General features: G+C 39.8%; 1 protein-coding gene across 3 annotated transcripts in view; it reads right to left on the reverse strand.

Annotated features, from left to right (window-relative positions):
- Positions 1-2,108: 2,108 nt before the first annotated feature.
- RAPGEF5 (Rap guanine nucleotide exchange factor 5) overlaps positions 2,109-19,695 on the reverse strand; it is a 157,824-nt gene continuing 140,237 nt past the window's right edge. For all 3 annotated transcript variants that reach the window (XM_071560904.1, XM_071560903.1, XM_071560902.1), the window contains 5 exons: positions 18,419-18,469; positions 17,302-17,389; positions 13,906-13,970; positions 9,072-9,126; positions 2,109-5,811 (listed from right to left, as the gene is read on the reverse strand). In XM_071560904.1, the coding sequence (XP_071417005.1) occupies positions 5,693-5,811; positions 9,072-9,126; positions 13,906-13,970; positions 17,302-17,389; positions 18,419-18,469 (378 nt within the window). In that variant the 3' untranslated portion in view covers positions 2,109-5,692. The remainder of the gene's footprint in view (positions 5,812-9,071; positions 9,127-13,905; positions 13,971-17,301; positions 17,390-18,418; positions 18,470-19,695) is intronic.

Consider the following 19,695-nt stretch of genomic DNA (forward strand, 5'->3'; position numbering starts at 1 on the left):
GTGATCCTCCATCCTGGAGACATGCCCTGCCCAGCGTAGCTGCGTTCTCATCAGCATGGCCTCGATGCTGCTGACCCCTGCCTGTTCAAGAACAGACACATTGGTCACGTAATCAGACCAGTGGATGTTTAGGATTGAACGGAGGCAGCGCTGATGGAAGCGTTCGAGAAGCCGCAGGTGGTGGCGGCAGATGACCCAGGATTCAGACCCATATAAAAGAGTACAGTGGCTCTGTAAACACTAATCTTTGTACTTTATAAGGGTCTTATGAAATCCACAGACCTTCTTCCAGTCAAGAGGGAATGCAGAACATTTCTCTCCTTGCTTCAACAGTTGTTTGTCCCACCTTTGCAGGCCTCCTCAGTTCTCCAGACTTTATTAACTACACTGCTCCATTCTTTCAACTCTGATACAACTACAAGCATTTTACAGTATTATTGTAGCCATGAATGACAAGTGAGTCATGAATGACAACATGAGTGATATCACACAAGCCTCCTGTGTGAAACGGTGAACACTATAGGTATGGAGCCAGAAGAAGGCTTACCTTCTTAAGGTTTTATTGTGTGTGTAATTCAGTTGTCACACCCATGGTAGAACACAGCAGGACTCCAAGGCAGAGGCTCTGGGTGGCATGAAAGTGCACTGGCATGTGAAACACAGCAAATATTCAGGAGGTTTGTTTTTCCATTTGAGTGCTTTCTCCTACTGAGAAGACGAAATCACTTCTATATAGGGTAGAGCAGTTGTCCCCATGCAGGTCAGTCCTGCTCTGCACAGAGAGCAGTGCTGGCTGCCCTCACCTGCTACCTCTCATGGTCACATGGCTCCTAAAGGGATGATTCATCATAGGCCTCTGATTACTTCAATTAAAATTCAAAGTTCACTGGGCAGATTAAATTGCAGCTCTTTGCCAATCAAGCTCTTTTTGGTGGACAGGGATAGAGGAACATTTGTTTGAAAGTTAACAAGATGGTCTGAGGGGATATCTGCAGTGCAGCCTCCTCTTGTGGCTCTTCTAGCACAGCTGGAGGTGTAAGGCAGCTGTCCTCAGCTCTACACTCTCTGACTTGCACATGACATTAAAGATACCATCACTCTAGCTTCTTGTTAAAATCTTCCAGCATGACTGACAGATGAAAGGAGAGCACTTTGGTGCAAAGTTAGGTGCTTGAATGTAGCCACATGTAGCAACAGGTTAGGAGATTCTCCTCTGATCATCTGGGCTACGCTGTGGAGAGCAATGATATCCAAAAAAGGGACAGTGATAAACAGCTGAGACTGTAAATTCTTCCGCTAGTGCAGCCGGATCTGAAAAAAGATGCCTGTAATATATCTTTAAACATCACTGCCGAAAAGTGTCAACAATTTAGGCTTGTTTTAAACATTAAGACTAAAATTCACCCTATCTGTATGTTAACACTGGCAGAACACTTTGTAGGTCAGGCTTAAGAGGACTTAAGGTGGAGGCACTCAGAGGATTAAGTACTGCCATTTTGTAAAGCACTTTGAACAGACATCACGCTGTAAGCACCATGTGTTATTTCTATTTGAAATGCGCACTTACTGGTTCCTGTCATTTGAAAGGAGAAAGGGTGGAAGGATGGGGCAAGCCTCAGCTGTGCCACAGTGCACTTGAGTTCATCCTGAGCTTTGTCTTCCCTGCTGCAGATCAGCCCGGAGGAAGGAGAGGAAACCGCACAGCCACAGATGACTGATGACAGGGGAAAGCATTTGCTGTTCTCAGCAAGAGGATCAAGTGCCAAAAAACAGACCCCAGAGGACATGAAGATAGATTTACTCCTCCTCTCTCCCACAGGGACTTCTCATGGTGGTTCAAGGGCCCTCTTTGACTCTGCTGTGATGACAGAGCACAGCTGAGACCCCTTTAACATCATTCCTGCTTCTAAACATTGTAGTACCAGGAAGTCCCACTGACCAGAGACAGATGAGCAGCTCTGAATGGGGGGTCAGGCTCCTGAGCCTCTATGTGAGTCTGCATCCACCACAAAAGCAGTGAGAGTTTGTGGAACCGAATGACTGGAAGTAAAATATTCCATATAGGAACAAGAAGTATATGTGGTCGGCATGAAGGCACAGAGCCCATACTTTGTTAAGGTAGTTTTTATATTTTGAAAAGCAATATTAAAAAACACTGGAAAATGCTGGATAAACATAACAATTGCTTCTACAAGTTTTAACCTTGTATTGCTTGGCCATTTTGACATATAAATTATTGCTTACTAGCTCTCATAAATACATGACACAATAATATGTACAGAGGCAAACAAGCATGAAATATGCAAAGGAAAACATTGGCAACATTGATTCTGGTAAATCGGATTACTTCACACATACCAGGTCTCATAATGGTGGATAACTACCAGCTGTAGTCCCTGAGAAGTTAGGTAAATATCTTGATTTGGGGATTTCAATTTTATTACTTTTAATGCAAGCTGACACCATTATGGCACTCAGAGAATAGGCAGGTGTTCTTACCTCAGTTCATTGACTTCATCCCAGTGTTTAACAGTCTATAAGATGACAAATAAGCTATGCAAATAAATATTACTCTGCTGAAATGTTTAGTATTTACATCTTTCTTTGTAATTTTACAGCAGCACAGGTCTTAATATTTTTGATAATACCATTTTTTGCCACTGTTAAGCAAATTAAATTTATTACTATCCAAGATGGTGCTGGAATCAAAAAGCTGTGTCATAGAAACATCTAAATTTGTTGAAGCAAAATCCCATATTGAAGAGGTATAAAGTGACACAGCTCATTCTTTTGTTATGTCTAGTTCCTCCTCCTAGCTACTAAAAGAAATACACAGAGTATTCAACTCCAGGTGTGATTGATAAACTGAATTTACAAGATTTATAGACTTTACTCTATGTAACCTAATTGCACTACTGAATGATGTGAAAAAAATCACACAGTATCACCAGTGCTGGACTCTGGCAGAAGCTGTATACTGTTGCTCTTCCCTTTCACAGGGTCTGCTTCTAGTTATTCTAACCACACCTTCAAACTGCTTGCTAGTCTGCAGCAAGACTCTGCAGTACTTTACCTGTTGAAGACTCTGAGGGGCCTTTCTTAAAATCATTCATATTAGCTACAGGTTTGGGCTATTTGCCTTTCCTTTATAGTAACAGTTATAACATCCATATTTTCAGCAGGGGATTGATGCTGCTATGTTGGATCCTGAGACCAGAAATTTATATCCAAGTTATACAGGACACTATAAAAACTAGTTTGTAAAGTTATAAACAGTAGTCTAATTAGGTAATTAGTAGTCTAACACAGATAAGGTTAATTCTGGCCACATGCCTTCAAACTGATTGCATGCCAGCAGAAAGGGGTAGACAACACCTGATTTCATGTGAAATTACAGTGGTGCAGATAGCCAACACCTCAGCTGGCTCGAAGCCTATTGATAGTTAACCCATCCCTTTACTTCATTTTGAATTGGCAGAGCGAGAAGCCTTCAAGGCCACTCTAGTAGGCTTTCAATCAAAGCCTCAGCACAGTCATCGTTCTTTTTTTTTTCTTTTCCTTTTTTTTTCCCCTTCTTTTGTTTCCTTATCTTTTATTCCTCTCTGGCATGCTGTTGGCCTCGTCAGCAGTAACTACCAGAACTATCACAGAGCCAAATGCAGTGAATTGAGAAACAGCACCACTGTCTGACCCTGAATACCTTCTAATGCTCCCTCTCCCACAGATTTCAAGAGAACAATTTGTAGACTGAAGTGTTACACAATATGAGATGAAGCATGCAGGCTGGTCTACATACAGGCTTCTAAAAATAACACCACAGTAAAAGAAAATTTCACAAGGGGGAGCTCAAAACGCAGGAAACCATCCAGGTAATGAAGCGAGGGGGGGAATTCGGAATTCTATAGCCCGAGGAAGAACTACAATAACATGAGCAACAAATTGTATCTGGGTTTTGTTCCTACACTGCAAATAGGAGCCCACCACAGCTAGTTTCTTCATCTGAATAGTTTTGGTTTGTTTGCACAAAAGAGTTATTTACAATATGTGCAGTCACATCTACAGAAGAACATAGGAAATTTTTACTCCATGGCCAGCAAGAGTTTATTTTTTTTTCTTTTTACTGGGTAAAAAGAAGAATAATTTTTTCTAAAAAAAAAAAACATATAGTATTTGATAGTAACAAAGTACAAGCAAATACATTTCTGAAACATTTGTTTTCTTTACAATAGATCTATACAATATTTCACAGATGGGAAAACTGAATGCATTCTACAGATTCCTGCACAGACTACTTATTAAAGCTGCTTTTTTAATCCCTTTAAACCAGAGATACCACAATGATGAAGAGCATGCTACTTCAGTATTCCCATATTTTAGTAAATGAGCATTTTCTTATAAGTCTTCCTCATGTAGAAAACACACAATAAAGATGGGCAAGCAATGCAGTGTATCCTCTCTGCTCTGCAAAGGGACTGTTGCCATGAGTCAGTGTACAAACACGTGCCAGACTGTGCAGCACCCTGCACATCATCTGCAGCATTCACTAGATTATTTCAGGGCAACTTCTTAGCACTGAAAACCAGAGCTATGGTCATGGTGGTGCTTGCGATGTAGTTGAACTGTAGACAAGGCTTCAGAAATGCTGCCTCAATACATGCCCAGATGCAGTTCTTTTAGCTACATAACAATTGTCTAGGGGAGGGGGGACAAAAGTAGTAAAGGAACACTGATGCTGAGAGCACATAATTACAGTGGTACTCTATAAGGTGCACCTTTCTGTTCTTTAAAAACTAGAAGCATCTGCAAGCTAGGTGATGTTTTACCAGCTGAAATCGTATTTCCAGCAGATGAGCTAGGAATGTAGGTGGATCTGGGCATTGCTTCTGAACAGACACCAAGGGGGCTGTAAGTCAAGCAGAAAACAAAGCTCCTGCTATCATCATTTATAACATGTTAATTGCAGGACCCAGTGCTAAATCTGAGATAACTGAAAAGGAAGAAAATAACACGTTTTCAGTATACAGACAATTGTGTCCATAAATTGCAACAAAAGTGGAATGGCTCTAATAGTGTGGTTTATAAAACATATTCTTGAAGGGACTGTAACAGCGTGAACTGTTTACTGCTGACGTCCACATCACGACACATTCTTGGTTGCACTGCCTTGTTATATTCCGATTCTTGGTTGCTCACACTCATCTCAAATACGATGCTCCAGTGGATGAAGAGGAGCTGCACAGATTGCACCTTATTTTTGGCAACAGTACTTCAGCAGCCTTGAATTAGTGAGGTACATACTGTGATGAACTGGGTCAATCTCCTTGTTGCATGTTGCTTGCTGAAATGTTTTGCTGTTGTGACATGGTGATTCCTTTCATTCTAATACTGTCAGAATCTGCATTGAAAGCTACACTGGACCAAACAATATTTTTACAGAAACCAAGCTCTTGAGCTCAAAGGACACTGCTCGACTCCTTCACATCCTGGGGACCAGCAGGAATGACACCAAGCTTGCCCTATAACTCTGTGAGCAGCTCCTTTGCTGGCTCTTGCCTGATTTTCCTGTGCATGTTGTGCGAGCTACTGATAAAACTCAGTAAACTGTTCTTATATAGGGAAGCAACATGCTTGGCATAAACATTCACTTAATTCAAAGTGCTGCAGTTACAAGGTTATACTAAGCTGTGTACGCTCACACTCGTGGCTCTATCCTGTGAGAAAGCTCAAACAAAGCTTGCTGGTTGTCGATGACATGCAGGTGATGGACATATGGCTTCAGCTCATGATGCTCTTTCGAAGGAACTTCACTGCCTGCAAGACAGGAGAAAGGGGATAGATCAGAAAACCATGCCTTGCCTGCTTCTCTGTCCTGTGTTACAAAGTCTCAGGTGCTATACAGACACAAGAAAGACAGCAGTAATCAAAAGTACTTGCTGTTTAAGTGCAATGCATGAGGTAATGACTTGATAGAGAAAAGGGGAGAAGAAGAAACAGGCAATGCTGGGCAGCCAGCATGCACAAAGGAGGGACAAGTGGACAGCAAGAAGCTGATTCTTCCCAAGGGGAGGATTTACTCCTGCTGGCAGTACAGGCAGTCCATTCCCTGTTAAGGGTGATTCAAGGTTTCCTTTGTGCTGCTCTGGCAGCACAATGGGACCTTGAGCATGGGTGGGCAAACCAGTCTGTAACTTCAAAAATGTTAACACAAGTTCAAAAAACAGCAGATCCTGGATGATTTTCTTCAGAACTGGTGAAAGGTGACAGCACAACAGATACCAGATACAAAAGCTCTTCAAAGCTGCTCTGGCAGGCCCCCACGTTTTGATCTGTTATGCTTTTGATTTCTGATCTAGTAACAGACAAGAGTCATGCTGTCATTTCATGGGAGTTTACACAGCAAGAGGAATTAGCTGTGTAAGAAACAAATTGAAGGGTGGCTTGAATAGCTGATGTTCTCTGTTACAAGCTTTATGCCCATCATGGGCTTGTGGGAACTCATTGTCTGTGAAATGCTCCAACATGGCTAGTACTAGATGTAGAAAAGGAAAAGCTAGGCCCATGGCTGAGATCCATCAAGATAGGCAGAGAAAGAAACATTGATGACTGCTGACAAACAAGCAAAGGTTGGAAAGCTTGCTTCTAGTCAATGTGGTCAAGGAATTTTTAATATTATCATAAATTGAAAAAGAAAATCCCTCAAAATTCCCTGAACTGATCAGCTCAACTAATACACTTCCTTCATTTCCTGTGTTTTATTATCATCCTTTTCTCCATGCTCTCCAGCTATACAAGAAAGTTTCCAGGAATCAACCATGCCACTTGTTTCTGAAGATCGCTGCATGATGCTGCGTGGGTAACGTGGCATGTGGATGCAGCCAGTTCTGCACATGGCTGCTAATGGGGTTCCTGGGCAGCTATTTTAAAGAGCTGTTTTGGAGCAACCATCTAACTTAACTTGAGCAAAGTCTGAGAGAGCAGGACAATGTGATCAATCTGTGTCAGAATACAGAAATGATCTTTTTGTTCTAAGGAACAGGATCCCAGCAGCTGTGCTGAACATACTGAAAAACATTTGTATTTCTCATTAACACCTCAAATGACAAAAGCTTGAATTATGTTATTTTCTCAGACTGCTTTGCCTCACTTTGGAAATGCTATTATTTGTTTTCAGGATTTAGGACATAAACTTGTTATTTCCACTAAAAAGGCATTTCAGTCTCATTTGGAACATAACCAGTTTCTAATCCAGAAACACTGTGGCCTTCAAGCTTAATACACAATACAGTTCATAAACAATAATGATATTCCTTGCTTAGTTTTGTTTGAATTCTTTCCTACAGTGAGATTGGCCTGCTGTTCTTAGGCCAATCAGGGAATTGATGCAGTAGAAATATTCACATTTCTGAGGGTAAAATAAGCCCACTAGAAAAGGAAACTGTCCATAAAGTCTCAATAAATATTCATTGAATTCATTTCATGCCTAAACGAATTCAAGGGAAAAAAAGAGTGCCTACAGAGATGTCTGTATTAGTTGCTTTTTAAATGCCAACTTCACAATAAATCAAGTCTGTGGTAAAATAAAATAACAATCACATACTTCAAACTAACAGATTATATGATAAATCTCAGGTATTAACCTTGGATTTCTGTTGCAAGACTTAGAAAACCACTTGGAAGAAGAAAAAAATAAAAATGAGATGAAAGATGGGCAGAAAAGGTGCAAACCCCCTTCTTATCATGAAAAGGCATCAGTGCTACATTTTATAATGCCAAATAAGAGACATTTTAACTTACACAGGCATGGTTTGGATTAATCAATATTTTCTTCATTATCTGAATAAAAAGAAAAGGCTCAAGGCACATCTTGCTCCTTCTCTCCTTCTCTTTTATATATATAAATTTATGTCAGAATAAGACAAGAACCATAATTCTCCAAGGTACCTGTATTTATACACAAAATTATTATTACTCTTTTTGTTGGAGTCCATGCTGACAGCTGCCAAAATTCAGCTGGAAAAAAAAGATTATTCATACTCAATTTTCCCAAGGCTGCAGCAGTTCTGAACTTCTCCTTAAAAAGAGGTTTTAGTGGCCTCAATAAATGACAGTTTAGTGGGTTTGGCTTTAAAAACTGCTTCCTGAAGTAGTGTTGTTTTTGTCTCATTCCTGCATTTAATCTCTCTGCAGAAAATAAGAAACACTGAGAAGGAGCAAAATGAGGTTTCTCCTCGGTGAGCAGCAGAACAAAGCAAGCTGGGGTCTTCTGCCTTGGTCCTTTACGGCTGGATTATCTGGTGGCTAATAACGCAGAAACCAAACCAAACCAACCAAAAACAAAAAAAGCAAACAAAAAGAGGTCTTCTGTACAGCTGAGGCACTCGCAACCACTTCCATCAGCACAGATCCTCCTGTGTTTAAAGCAGGCAGATCTTTACTTGCAGCTTCCCCTGGCAGAGGTACTAACACAACCCCTCCACTTCTTCCTACTCAACTACTTTCATGAAACCTACAGAACCCTCATATGTTCAAGAATACTACAATTTCATGAAATGTCATTAGGAACCCAAAATAAGCAAACAATTCCTCATGGTGAAAAGCCAAGTGGAAAGCTGTGGTGATTAATGCCATCTTTTAGCTACTGGAAGCCAAGACAGCTGTGAATCCATTACCAAAACACACAGACTGGCAGGAGACAGAGCTAACTTGGTCATATCTGGAAAAGGGAGAAACAGCAGCATACACAAGAGGCCTCCATTATTAAGTATAGCTGGCACAGATCTTACACAGGGTTTTGAAGAAGTGGTAATTTTTCTAGCAAAATAATTTATTAAAATTTGGAGGCTGTTTCTACAAACATTTTGTGAAGTAAATTTCATCCACTGTGGTTTCTGCTATGCAGACCTTCCAAAAATTATGCCTTCTCTTGCCTGTTGGTTAAATAATTGTTGACCACATTTTGCTGCTTTAGTAAACATGAGCACCTGGAAAGAAAACAGGGACAAAAACCAAAACCCCAACAAACCCTCAAGGCTGTACAAATGCAAAATAAGTAGGAAATTCTGGCTACTCACCAAATTGGTTATTTCTGCAATGTCTCAATGACCGAACAGTATCTGCAATCATGTGCTGCAAAAACAAGATAAAAACATCAGTGCGAAAACCTGAGACAGATTCTGTCATTGGAAAAGCCTGAAAAGTCTCCTTGTTCTACACTGTACAGCAAAAAGCAACTGTAGTAAGGTAGAAGGTTAAGACAGCAGGAGAAACTTTGCTCTTTATCTCAGTGATACCATCTGATGAAAGAGAGTTAGTCTAGATGTCTTATTGATATCACAAAGATTACATCAGAACAACTCCATAAGAGCCCAAGAAAAGTGGTAATGAAAATAACCAAACAATTGCTCATTTTGGTTTGTTCCAGTGACTTTTATTAAACTGAAAGCCCACACCAAATAAGTCCTCTGGACTGGGTGAGTGCTTCAGAGTTCAACCCAGGTTTAGTACATTTTCCAGGATATTCCATAGCCTGCAACCTCTCCTTCTGTCTCCACATGTTGTATAATTAACTCTAAGCCTCTTCGTGGCACAGACTACACCCCTTAGCATATACTTGTATAATGCCTAGTACAATCAGGCACCAATATCAGCTAGGCAGTTTTCTGCAGTATAACCAGCACAAAAAAAGCAGCCCATAGCCTAAATGCCACTGAGTGAGCACCCTGACATCTCTGCAGGCATGTACCAAATATGACTATCCTGTAGGTATGCTATTTTAACAAAAACTGGTGCTAATAGGGATGTTGCATGCTTACTTAGATTATGCAGAGAAAATAAAGAGTTTAAGTTTGGTTTCTCACTCAGGCTCAGGTCTTCAACTAAGAAAAACTGGGATTGTTCACTACAAATCAGCAGACTGAGCTCATTTTCACTAGATACTACCCACAAAGTTCTTAAGGCATTATTTTTTTTAATTTGACTGGCTCTGTGATAACTCTTCATGAAATCTAGTAACTAATTGAAGCAAACTGCAGTTAGCAGGAATGATCTGATAGCTCCTGCAAACAGCTAATGCTCTTCTCACATCTCCCTCAAAAATGATCATAGATGGAACGGTTTAACTGTCTCGAGCAGACTACGTTTAAGACAGGAACAATGCAGAACAGATCATCTCTCAACCCCCTGGGAGTGGTTTATAAGGCTCCTCCACAGAAAAGCTTATCACAAGAGCATGTTTAATGGAAACTTCATATTCCTTTCATCAGTGAATCAAAATAATTTTTCTTGTTACCCGCAGTGCTTCATTTGCCATGAAATCATGCAATCTCTTGTGCTGATGTTCTTGCACTGTTTATAATGAAGTTCTAATGAGATGATCCAGATTTCATGATCATTAGCGTGAGTACTGGGAGAACTACCAGTACCACCAGTATTGGTACTTCCACCAGTGTTGCTACTGTGATGTTTTCCAGCTGATAAGATACCCGTTGCATTTGGATTTTAGATGTAAGAGAGATGCACTACTGCACATCCTGTAACTCCTTGCTGTTTCTCCTTTGTGGTCAGTCAGTGCAAGGGTCCATTCCCAGACTGGCTTCTGGAGGTGATGCTCTGGTAAGGGAAGAACCTCTTTGTGCAACACTTGGAGCAGAATCCTAAATCTCCTAGCTTTAGTAGCCTAATTAGGAATTTCTCTCTGTTTTCAGCTCTCTGGGATTCAACAGTATATAGAAAATCAGCCAATGTATCTGCAAAGCAAATGCTACCTCCTGACTGTTTAAACAGGTGTGTACATACTGTTAGTGGGATGAGTAATACACATTTCTTGTGGCCTTTCAGCCTACCAGTTACTAAGATCATTAGCACACCTTTAACTGACAGTAAAAAATCAGGCTCTGGGCTTGCATAGGTATTTGAGGGGTGGTGGTAGAGAACCCTCAGCTGCAGTACACAGTCCTTACAGCTTAAAGGCATTAGGTAAGCAGATGATATCGAAAATGGCAATGGCCATTTACCTGTATTAGAGTTTGCTGAAGTGGGCATAAGACATGTCATTGCTAAGATATGGCTGATGGCTGACTGGAGAGAAAAACCTGAAGAAGCCTCCTTTCAGTAAAGCAGCTCAGAAAATACCATGGAAATACTTTGAGATGTAACAGTGTAAGACCATATTTGCATTTATTCCTTCAGATTTAGTTGAGGAAGTAAGTATGGTACTCAGTACCAATCTAACACTATTGTAGATTAGACTTTCCAAAAATGGAGTTAAATAAACCACTGCAATTCCTTCACCTTTTGCTAAACCTTGGTAACATTCCTGAGACAAAAGACCATTTAATTTTCTTCCCTTTGCAAATTTCCTTCTTGATATTTTGAATTAATTTTTTCTTCACTGCAATCATATAATGTCAAATCAAATTCAGTCACGGTAGGATTGTTGAGGTCTAAGAATATAAAAGAAGCAGGGATTGCAGGGAGAAATGAGATCTTTTATTACACCAACTAACATAGTTGGAAAAAATAATGGTTCAAACTGACAAGTCCTCCTTCAGACGAGATGTTTAATGCAAAAATGAAATATTCGAAAATACTGGTCCAGAGACATAGGAAACCATCTTTGCATTGATATTCATAAGCAGAAATTCTACTTATTTATGACAGTGAATAAGTTCCTTCCCCAAAGCAGTAATCTGCTATGGTAGAATAATTCTTTTCTTCTTTTTCTGCAACAGTGAATTTGCAGGTGAGGTTCAGTGGCTTGATCCAAACCAAGCAGGAGTCAATGTCAATCCTAATTTTTCTCAGCAAAGACCAGAAAGTGCTCAGCACTTCAATGTTCAGTGCAGAACACCAAGGAAGACATTGTTCTTTGGGATAAAACCCTTATAATTAGAAAAGAAACATGGACTGATGTATATGTCATCATGTGTGATGCATCTTGTTAGTTCATGCCCACTGACTAAATACCTTAACATCCAAATGAGCCAGTGTAATACCAGTGTATTGCCTGAGTTTCCACTACTGATATTTAAATTTCTCCAAAGCCCCTACTTCCTAAGCTTGCACTATTGCCTGCATTCATATGTACACAGGGATGATTGAGAGTTTCTGAGAGCGTGATCTGACTAATAATTTGGAGGAAGTGTCAGTCTAAACAACCCTTACCCCACTACCATCATCTCAGATCTCAGACTCTCCCCCCCACTTCGTGCTATTTAAAATGCCCATTATCCATTTGAATGGAAAAGGTGAAATCCTGGCTCACTGAAGTCAATTAGCAAAGCTCCCTCTGCCTCTGGAGACACAATGGTGACAGGAAGGACAGGAATTCCTACCCAACAAGCCCAGCATACATTAAACATATACATGATTAAACAACAGCCAAACAAACCAAGGACTGGCTAAGACTGAAACATGAATTAGATCCTACATATTCACTAAACAAATATATGGGCCAATAGGGGAATTTTAGTAACAATGATTGTGCATCAAGGGCTAGTTTAATTTGCATGTTAATTGGATGTACTTCCAAGAGGCAATGAAGAAGAACATGTTAATGACTTTTATGCAAACACCTAAAGGTCAAACAGTTAATGGACTTGGGATAAGAAAACCTTTTGTTAAATGCAAATCACTGTTCTCCTAAATTCTACAACAAGAAATGTTACAGAAATCAAAGAGAAAACACAAATAAAAGGAGCCCAGGTTCAAAAGTCAAAGTCTACATCTGCTTGCAGGTTGAAAGACAATGCACATTATGATAGGATGTGAAAATAAATTCAATGTCTAGTTCATGAGTAACTCCATGGTTGCACGTTCATTCTCAAACAAGTATAAACACATGGAGAAAACAGTTTGGAACAATTCACCAGGCATTGCCATCTGGACTAACAGTTCCATGGCATATCTAGCGGAATTGGGAAAAACCAGGTTGGTTTCTTGATCAAATACTACTGGCCAACAACAACAAAAAACAAACAAACAAACAAAAAAAACCCCAACAAAAAACCCCCCAAAACAAACAAACAAAAACAAAAAAATAAAAACAAACAAAAACAAAAAAAACTCAAAAAACCCAACCAAAACCAAAAAACACCCCAACAAAAACCAACCAAACAAAAAACTCCAGATCCCAAAACAAATAAAACAAAACAAAACAAAAACTCAAAAGAACCAACCAAAAAACGAAACAACAACAAAAAATCCAAATTTCTCTACTCCACTACTGTTCAGATATATAGACTTTGGCTTTCAGCACCATGAATATATCATTAAAAAATGCAAATTATAAAAATCAAAACTCTATCAGTAATAATATGCCAGAGTAGATATCATAAGATATCCCGTGATGTGGCCAAAGAGACAATGTAAGTAAGTGTTACAATAGTGATATTACAGTCAAGGATTATTTTCTTCATCATCTAACCTATATCAAAAATCTTCACTTTCATTCAAGATACCCAGAATTACCATACCAGTGGCAGGTGATAAACTAGAGGAAACTTTTCTTAAGTGACAAACTAGAGAAGCCTTGAGAAAAAAAAGAAAGGAAACATAATTCAGAGAGAGCTGAAGCAGAATTTTACTGATAAGAGGCAGTCCACGAGGTGGTGCAAAGGAATTGATCTCACTGGGTAAAAACAAAAATGAGTCGACTGTGCAATGGCCATTACTGGCTTACACATTTTACACAGAAGTGGAGGAGGAAGGAGTGAGAAGAGAGTAACAGAGGAAAAAGGCAGTAGAGATAGACTGTTGGCTGTTTTATTGTGCTTGCTCTTTTTTATCTCTGTTTATTTCTGCCTGATTCATCCTGAAGAAAACCTTTTCGTCCTACAAGATAAGGAAGGGAAAGCGAAGAAAAGAACATGAAGCTTGTGAAAAACAGGAAGGACAAAATTAGCTTACCAGCTTTTCAAAATTAACAAGGTTATCCAAAAATGTTTTATTTCCTTCATGGATGAATGTTACATCTGAAAAACAAAATAAAGGAAAAATAATTGCTTTTCATGGCTTTATTGCTTAATACAAAGAAATAAAATTACTAAGCAGCAACAAAAAGAAGAAAAAAAAAGCAAAGTATCCCATTAAGGATTGACACAATACCTTATAACAGTGGAACAAAAGCCTGGTCCAATGATGACATGCAGAGATTATTAGATAACAAAACTACGTACACATTACAACATGAGTATTTTCAAAAGGGAGCATGGATTTCTTATTAAACCTGGCCAGTGTTACTTCTGGGGTGCATAACATTCAGAGAATGGTTGGGAGCAGGGGATGGGATCCAGAGGGAAGGCCCTGGATGGCATGGCTGCTCTCCACACACTGTGGCACCGATCCAGACATGCTGTCCATGGCTGTGCCTGGGCTGGGATAGCTCAGTCCCTGAGGCCAAAGCTCCCCGGGGGTAGAGCTACCAGATGCTGGAGTTGGCTCTGACACCCCTTCATCTCTCTCTAGGGGACACTGACTCTGAAGTCCTACTCAGAGAAATGGGCTACAACAATAGCCAGCCAGAGAAGTTAAACACAAGGCACTAAACTGAAGTTCAAAGCCTTGAAATAGGCATTATGGCTGGGGAAAAACACTTATATGCACTGTTGTTGGGAGAGAATTTGCAAAGGCAACAAAAAGGTCAGAGGAAAAGGAAAAGGTCTATATTTGGCTCCAGGAAGAGAACCGAACATAGTGTAATGAACTGGAGAGAGGGGAGTGTCAGGCCAAATAAATGTTGCCAAGATAAGATTACAATTAAACAGTAGCTTCAGGTAATTTTCTCTTTTTTCTAAGCACATTAGGACAAAAGTCAGTACAAAGACCATGAATAGATTCCCCATAGGGACAGAAGCTCTGACTCTAATAGTGCACATGCAGACTACTGAAAATACTAGCAGGAGCACCACCACCATGCCCCTATCAGTTCTCTCATGCTTGTGTGGATACCCAGGAGTGCCAGGAGGAGTCAGCAGTACTGTAATGAGATGGCACTGCAATACCTCTACTTCTTAAAAGTCACAGCTGTGTCTGCCAGCAGGAGAATGGCACACAGTAAACAGGACATAGGTCCCTCTCAGCAGAGGTGCCAACCTCCACCCCACCAGTCTAACTGTGCATCTCAGCATTTCTCCTGTGCTCATCTTTAGGACTCTCTCTGATGCCAACATGGACCCCGTGGTTTTGAAGGAATTTAGGACTGGAAACCTGCAAGACATGCTGGAAGATGCTTTGTCACATCCCCTGCTTCCCACACACACACACACACATTCCACCCACCCCCACCTTCATCCTCTCACAAAACAGCCCACCTGATTTATTTATTTGGGTTTCAAAGACTCACTCTGTGTCTAAGGGGCATTTTGTAATTGCTTGGAATTGAAATGCTAATGGCATCATATGCTGGTGGAAAGCTAGGGCTGGGACTCTTCTGAGGGGTGTTGGAGAGCTTCTGTGCCCCCAGGGCAGCTAGGCTGGGATCTGCCTGAGGCAGGCAGGATGCCAGCTTGGCCAGGAGAGTCTAGGTGGCCCTCTTGAGCAAGAGCAGAAAGCATAGTATATGTTGCCGATGCCCTCAGCACCTCTGCCTCTGGGCAGCATTCTAAAAACCAGGGGTGAAAGGAAGGAGCAGGATCCTCTACACCTTTTTTGCTGGCTTCTTTGGGGCACCCAGGGAAAGGGACACAGAAAGGATACAACTTCAGGACAGCGGCATTACTTGTCTCTATACCAATGCAGTAAAAACTGTCCATCACTTCTACTGAAAGACTTATACTGGAAGCAGAAATTTACACACGGCTTTTTAAGTCAATGACAGCAAGTGTATAATTCTGAGGGCAGAAGGAACAGAAATTTCCTTTGTGGCCAACAACTAAGAGTCTAGATAAATTCAGTGGAGCAGAAAATTGCATCTGAACTAGGTTGTAAGGGCATATCACAGTATTTTATTACACATTTGAAAAATCTGCCAGATTTTCAAAAGCTGGGTCTGTGTGCTATGAGAGCTCTGCATTTAAATTTAATTAACTTTTTTTAAAAGGACACTCTAAAGTTATTTTCACAATAACTTTTCAATTTTTTGTTAATTGAAACTACTTTTGTTCTTCTTGTGTTGTAATACAGCAATATGCTGAGTTACCGATGTTTTCTGTGCTATCCATACCTGTTTTATTGGTCTTGCAAATGACCTTAATACAAACACATGTGATAAGGAGTAAAGTCCTTTTTACTGTGCAATACTTTGGGAATTACCAACCATGGCAACATTTCCTTATGGACCACTGTATTGAAGGAAATTATAGCATTAATTTCAAAGTCTTCTTGCTATCTCCAATACAAGTTAAAAGATAAAAATGCTGCTTAGGTGCATATTCTTATACACCATAGCGTAGTGCTGCAGAGATGTCATTGCTACAAATAACTTGTTTATGTTTTCAGGCAAGACATACTCCAGAACACTTTAAAAATATTGATTTTGAAGCCCTAGTAATTGTATCCATCAGAATTAATGCAAACTCCTTTGATGTGTGCAAAGAGGAGAAGTGTCGTGTGGCTCCCAAACTGTCACCAACTGATCTGGAGAACTGCCTTCAAACATTTCACAGCAGCAGCAGCAGGTTGGGATAAACAGCCTAAAGAGAACACTTTCAGAACACAGGAATAAACAAATGAATTTGCCATGTTCAAAGACAAGGCAATCAATAATTAATGACCCCAAGACAATGAAAAATTTTAAATACTTGGCACTTAATTAGCTGCCCAGCTCACTGCATTAGCAAGTAGCTGCACTTTATTTTAATGGATTTTTTTTTAATAATTTTAAATAGTAAGATCTTTATTTATCTCCTTCAGGTCTATAAGAGACTTGAAAATGCCCTCCTCTCAGGACAGATGGACAATTTCTGCCTTCAGGGTGACATCAGGTAGGTTTACCCAAGAGAAGCAGGGAGGCACCTCTGAACAGGCATCTCAGAGCAGCAGCATGGCTGAGGCTACTGTTGCAGGTGCAGCCAGTGCAGCACCATTCAGGGGTTTGCACCATGTCACTTCTCCACTGAAGATGTGGCCAAAGCAAAGGCACACAGCTGTATCCACACCTGACGGGAAAATATGAAGTCTAAAAACCTGTGTGAAAATTCCCATTTCCCCCCGTTTTAAAATGAAGTTGTTTATTATTCAGACCAAGTGCTACCTTGTGGATACCACTATATCTGTCACATAGTTATCTTATGACCACTTGAAGGAAAAATCATCTTAAACTTATTTTAATTCATGACAACACAGAGTTTCGAGCTTTAACATTACCTTTCAGAAGTAAGGGCATGAAGGGGATTTTTGGAGATTTCATTTTCTTGAATGCATCTCTGTAAGCTTTGTGATTCAAAGAAGGGTCCTACAAAACCATTTGAGTAATAGAGAAAAAAATCAATAGGCTATAAAAAGAGCAATTCTAAATCCATTACAGGCTTATGATCTAGATATAAAAAGTCTCTTTGGGAAACAAGGTAGCTAAAGGTTTTCTAAGCTAGGTGACATGCTACACTGAACAGGAAACGTAAACAGTGAAAAGAACAAAAGCAATTATGTTCCTCTAGATGAAGCAGTGCTAAAATGGGAGTAAGCTGCAGAACAGATTCACTTGGACTGTTCTGGAATTTTCCCATAAATTTCTATTAGCAAAATCTCTTCCTATCTAGTACAAAATGTATCCCAGAATGTACTGCTGATGAGTTCTTCTTAAAAAAAACCCAAACAATACCACAACACAGCAACAAAAAATAAATAAATAAGGGAGTGCGTTTCAGTCGCATTGTGTAGGCAATTCAAAATCATCTCAATTTCCCATATAAACAAATACTTTTGCACACCAGCTCACAAACAATCTTGAAAACACATTAATTTACTACAAACTCCAAGTATAGAAGCTTGACAGCTGTTAAAGCCTGGATTTCATGTTCCCCACACCAGGCAATGATCTCACCACTCACCCACTTCCATGACAGCCAGAGGAAACGTTTGTTTATTCAGCTTTGATAATTCTGATGAAGACCCTCAGCCTCAGATGCTGATGTTTGTTTTTTAAAACTTGAGCTGTCCTCTTTTTCTCCTGATCTGCAGCATGTTGCTTCAGATAAAGGCTAATAAACTACCAGAGCAAAAGAAGAGCTTCCAAACTGATGCTGAGAAACTGATACTACATTTGCCTCTCTTTGTCTTTCCTGCAGCTGTTAGGAATACAGCCTCTTTCCTTTTTGTGTTAGGTGACTACCTCTGAGCTGTGGAAAGCCACATCTTCGGCAAATCATGGATCTGGCACAACAAATTCCAGCTCCAGCCAATAACAGGCAGACTCCAAGAAAATTAGGAAGAAAGAAGGCAAGTAAAGCAAGCAGTGCTGTTCTGCTGTCAACACAATACTTACTGTCAAACTTTCAAGTTCAGTGAAAAGTTTCTTGAACTTCCCAGGAATTTTCTGAAGTGGAAAAAACAGATAAAGGAGGAAAACAAAAAAAGAAGTTAATTTAGGCAGAAAAATGCTAAGGCATTTCTTTTTCCATGAGACTGTCATGTTAGCATCTGGTTTCATTTTCTTCCCTAGCTTCCACACCTGCTACATTTACCTGAATATCCATATCGAGTTAGAAGCAGTAACACAGGCTGAGAATTCAGGAACTGTGATCATATCCAGGTTAAAAAATTTGTTTTAATCAATCTTCCTCTAAAACACGGGTTCTAGAAATTAACAGGCATCGCGCTCAGTGCTGTTTGATAGAGTACCCAGGTGGTCACAGGGGTTACTGCCACATGCTATTGCCAAAGGGAGAGAATTTTCCTTAACAAACGGATTATCTCCAGTATCTCATCCTAATCCTACAGGGAGGTGCATAAAACACTAAAAGAGTCAGAAACAAACTATCATCTTGCCCCACATGCCACCACCTGCTCTAATGCTACACACACCCACTCAGTTGCTCTCTAAATGCTTTAATGGATTCAACTTATTACACTCAAAGCAATGTCACGCAATTTGAATTTTACTGCTGATATTTCAGACTTGAAGAATGGTGTGTGTACCATAAAACCTTACTTTTCCCAGTTATATTAGTTAGTTTAGTAAAAGATATCCCCTCTTAGTACAAATCCTATCTTGTCTTTGTCCTTACGCCCTGACAGTTCCAGTTACATTACCAAGAGAAAGGAGATCTAGAACAATCAGATTAAGTGGATGTGCTGTATGACTAAAATGCCAAAATAACTGAATGTGGAATTGCAGTTGCACTTTTTTTATATCTTCAATCAGGGAAACTTAGGCTTGTTAAAACTCTGGATACTGTAGGGGGAAAAAAAGCAGAAGAAAATGCTTGGGAGGATACTACTTGTTTAAGAATTCAAGATCAGAGCCAATATAATTTAGTGTTTTAATGGCTGCTTAAATTTAGGTTGTTACATTTACATGTGTAAGTAATTATAATTAATTTATAAACATTGCTCTACTTTCTAGAAGTCACATTACTAATGCAAATAACCTTCTGCTTTTGAAACTTCTAGTGCCATGAAGTTTTACAAATAAAAAACCAAAACAAAACACCCACATGTGACTTCATAAATATTTTACACACAGAAACATGACATATTTACAATGATACATATGCAGATACACTCTTTGTTCTGACAAGCAACATATTCTGCTCTTCCTGA

The sequence above is a fragment of the Pithys albifrons genome, chromosome 7 (assembly GCF_047495875.1).
Source record: "Pithys albifrons albifrons isolate INPA30051 chromosome 7, PitAlb_v1, whole genome shotgun sequence".
In the NCBI taxonomy this organism is placed as follows: Eukaryota; Metazoa; Chordata; class Aves; order Passeriformes; family Thamnophilidae; genus Pithys; species Pithys albifrons.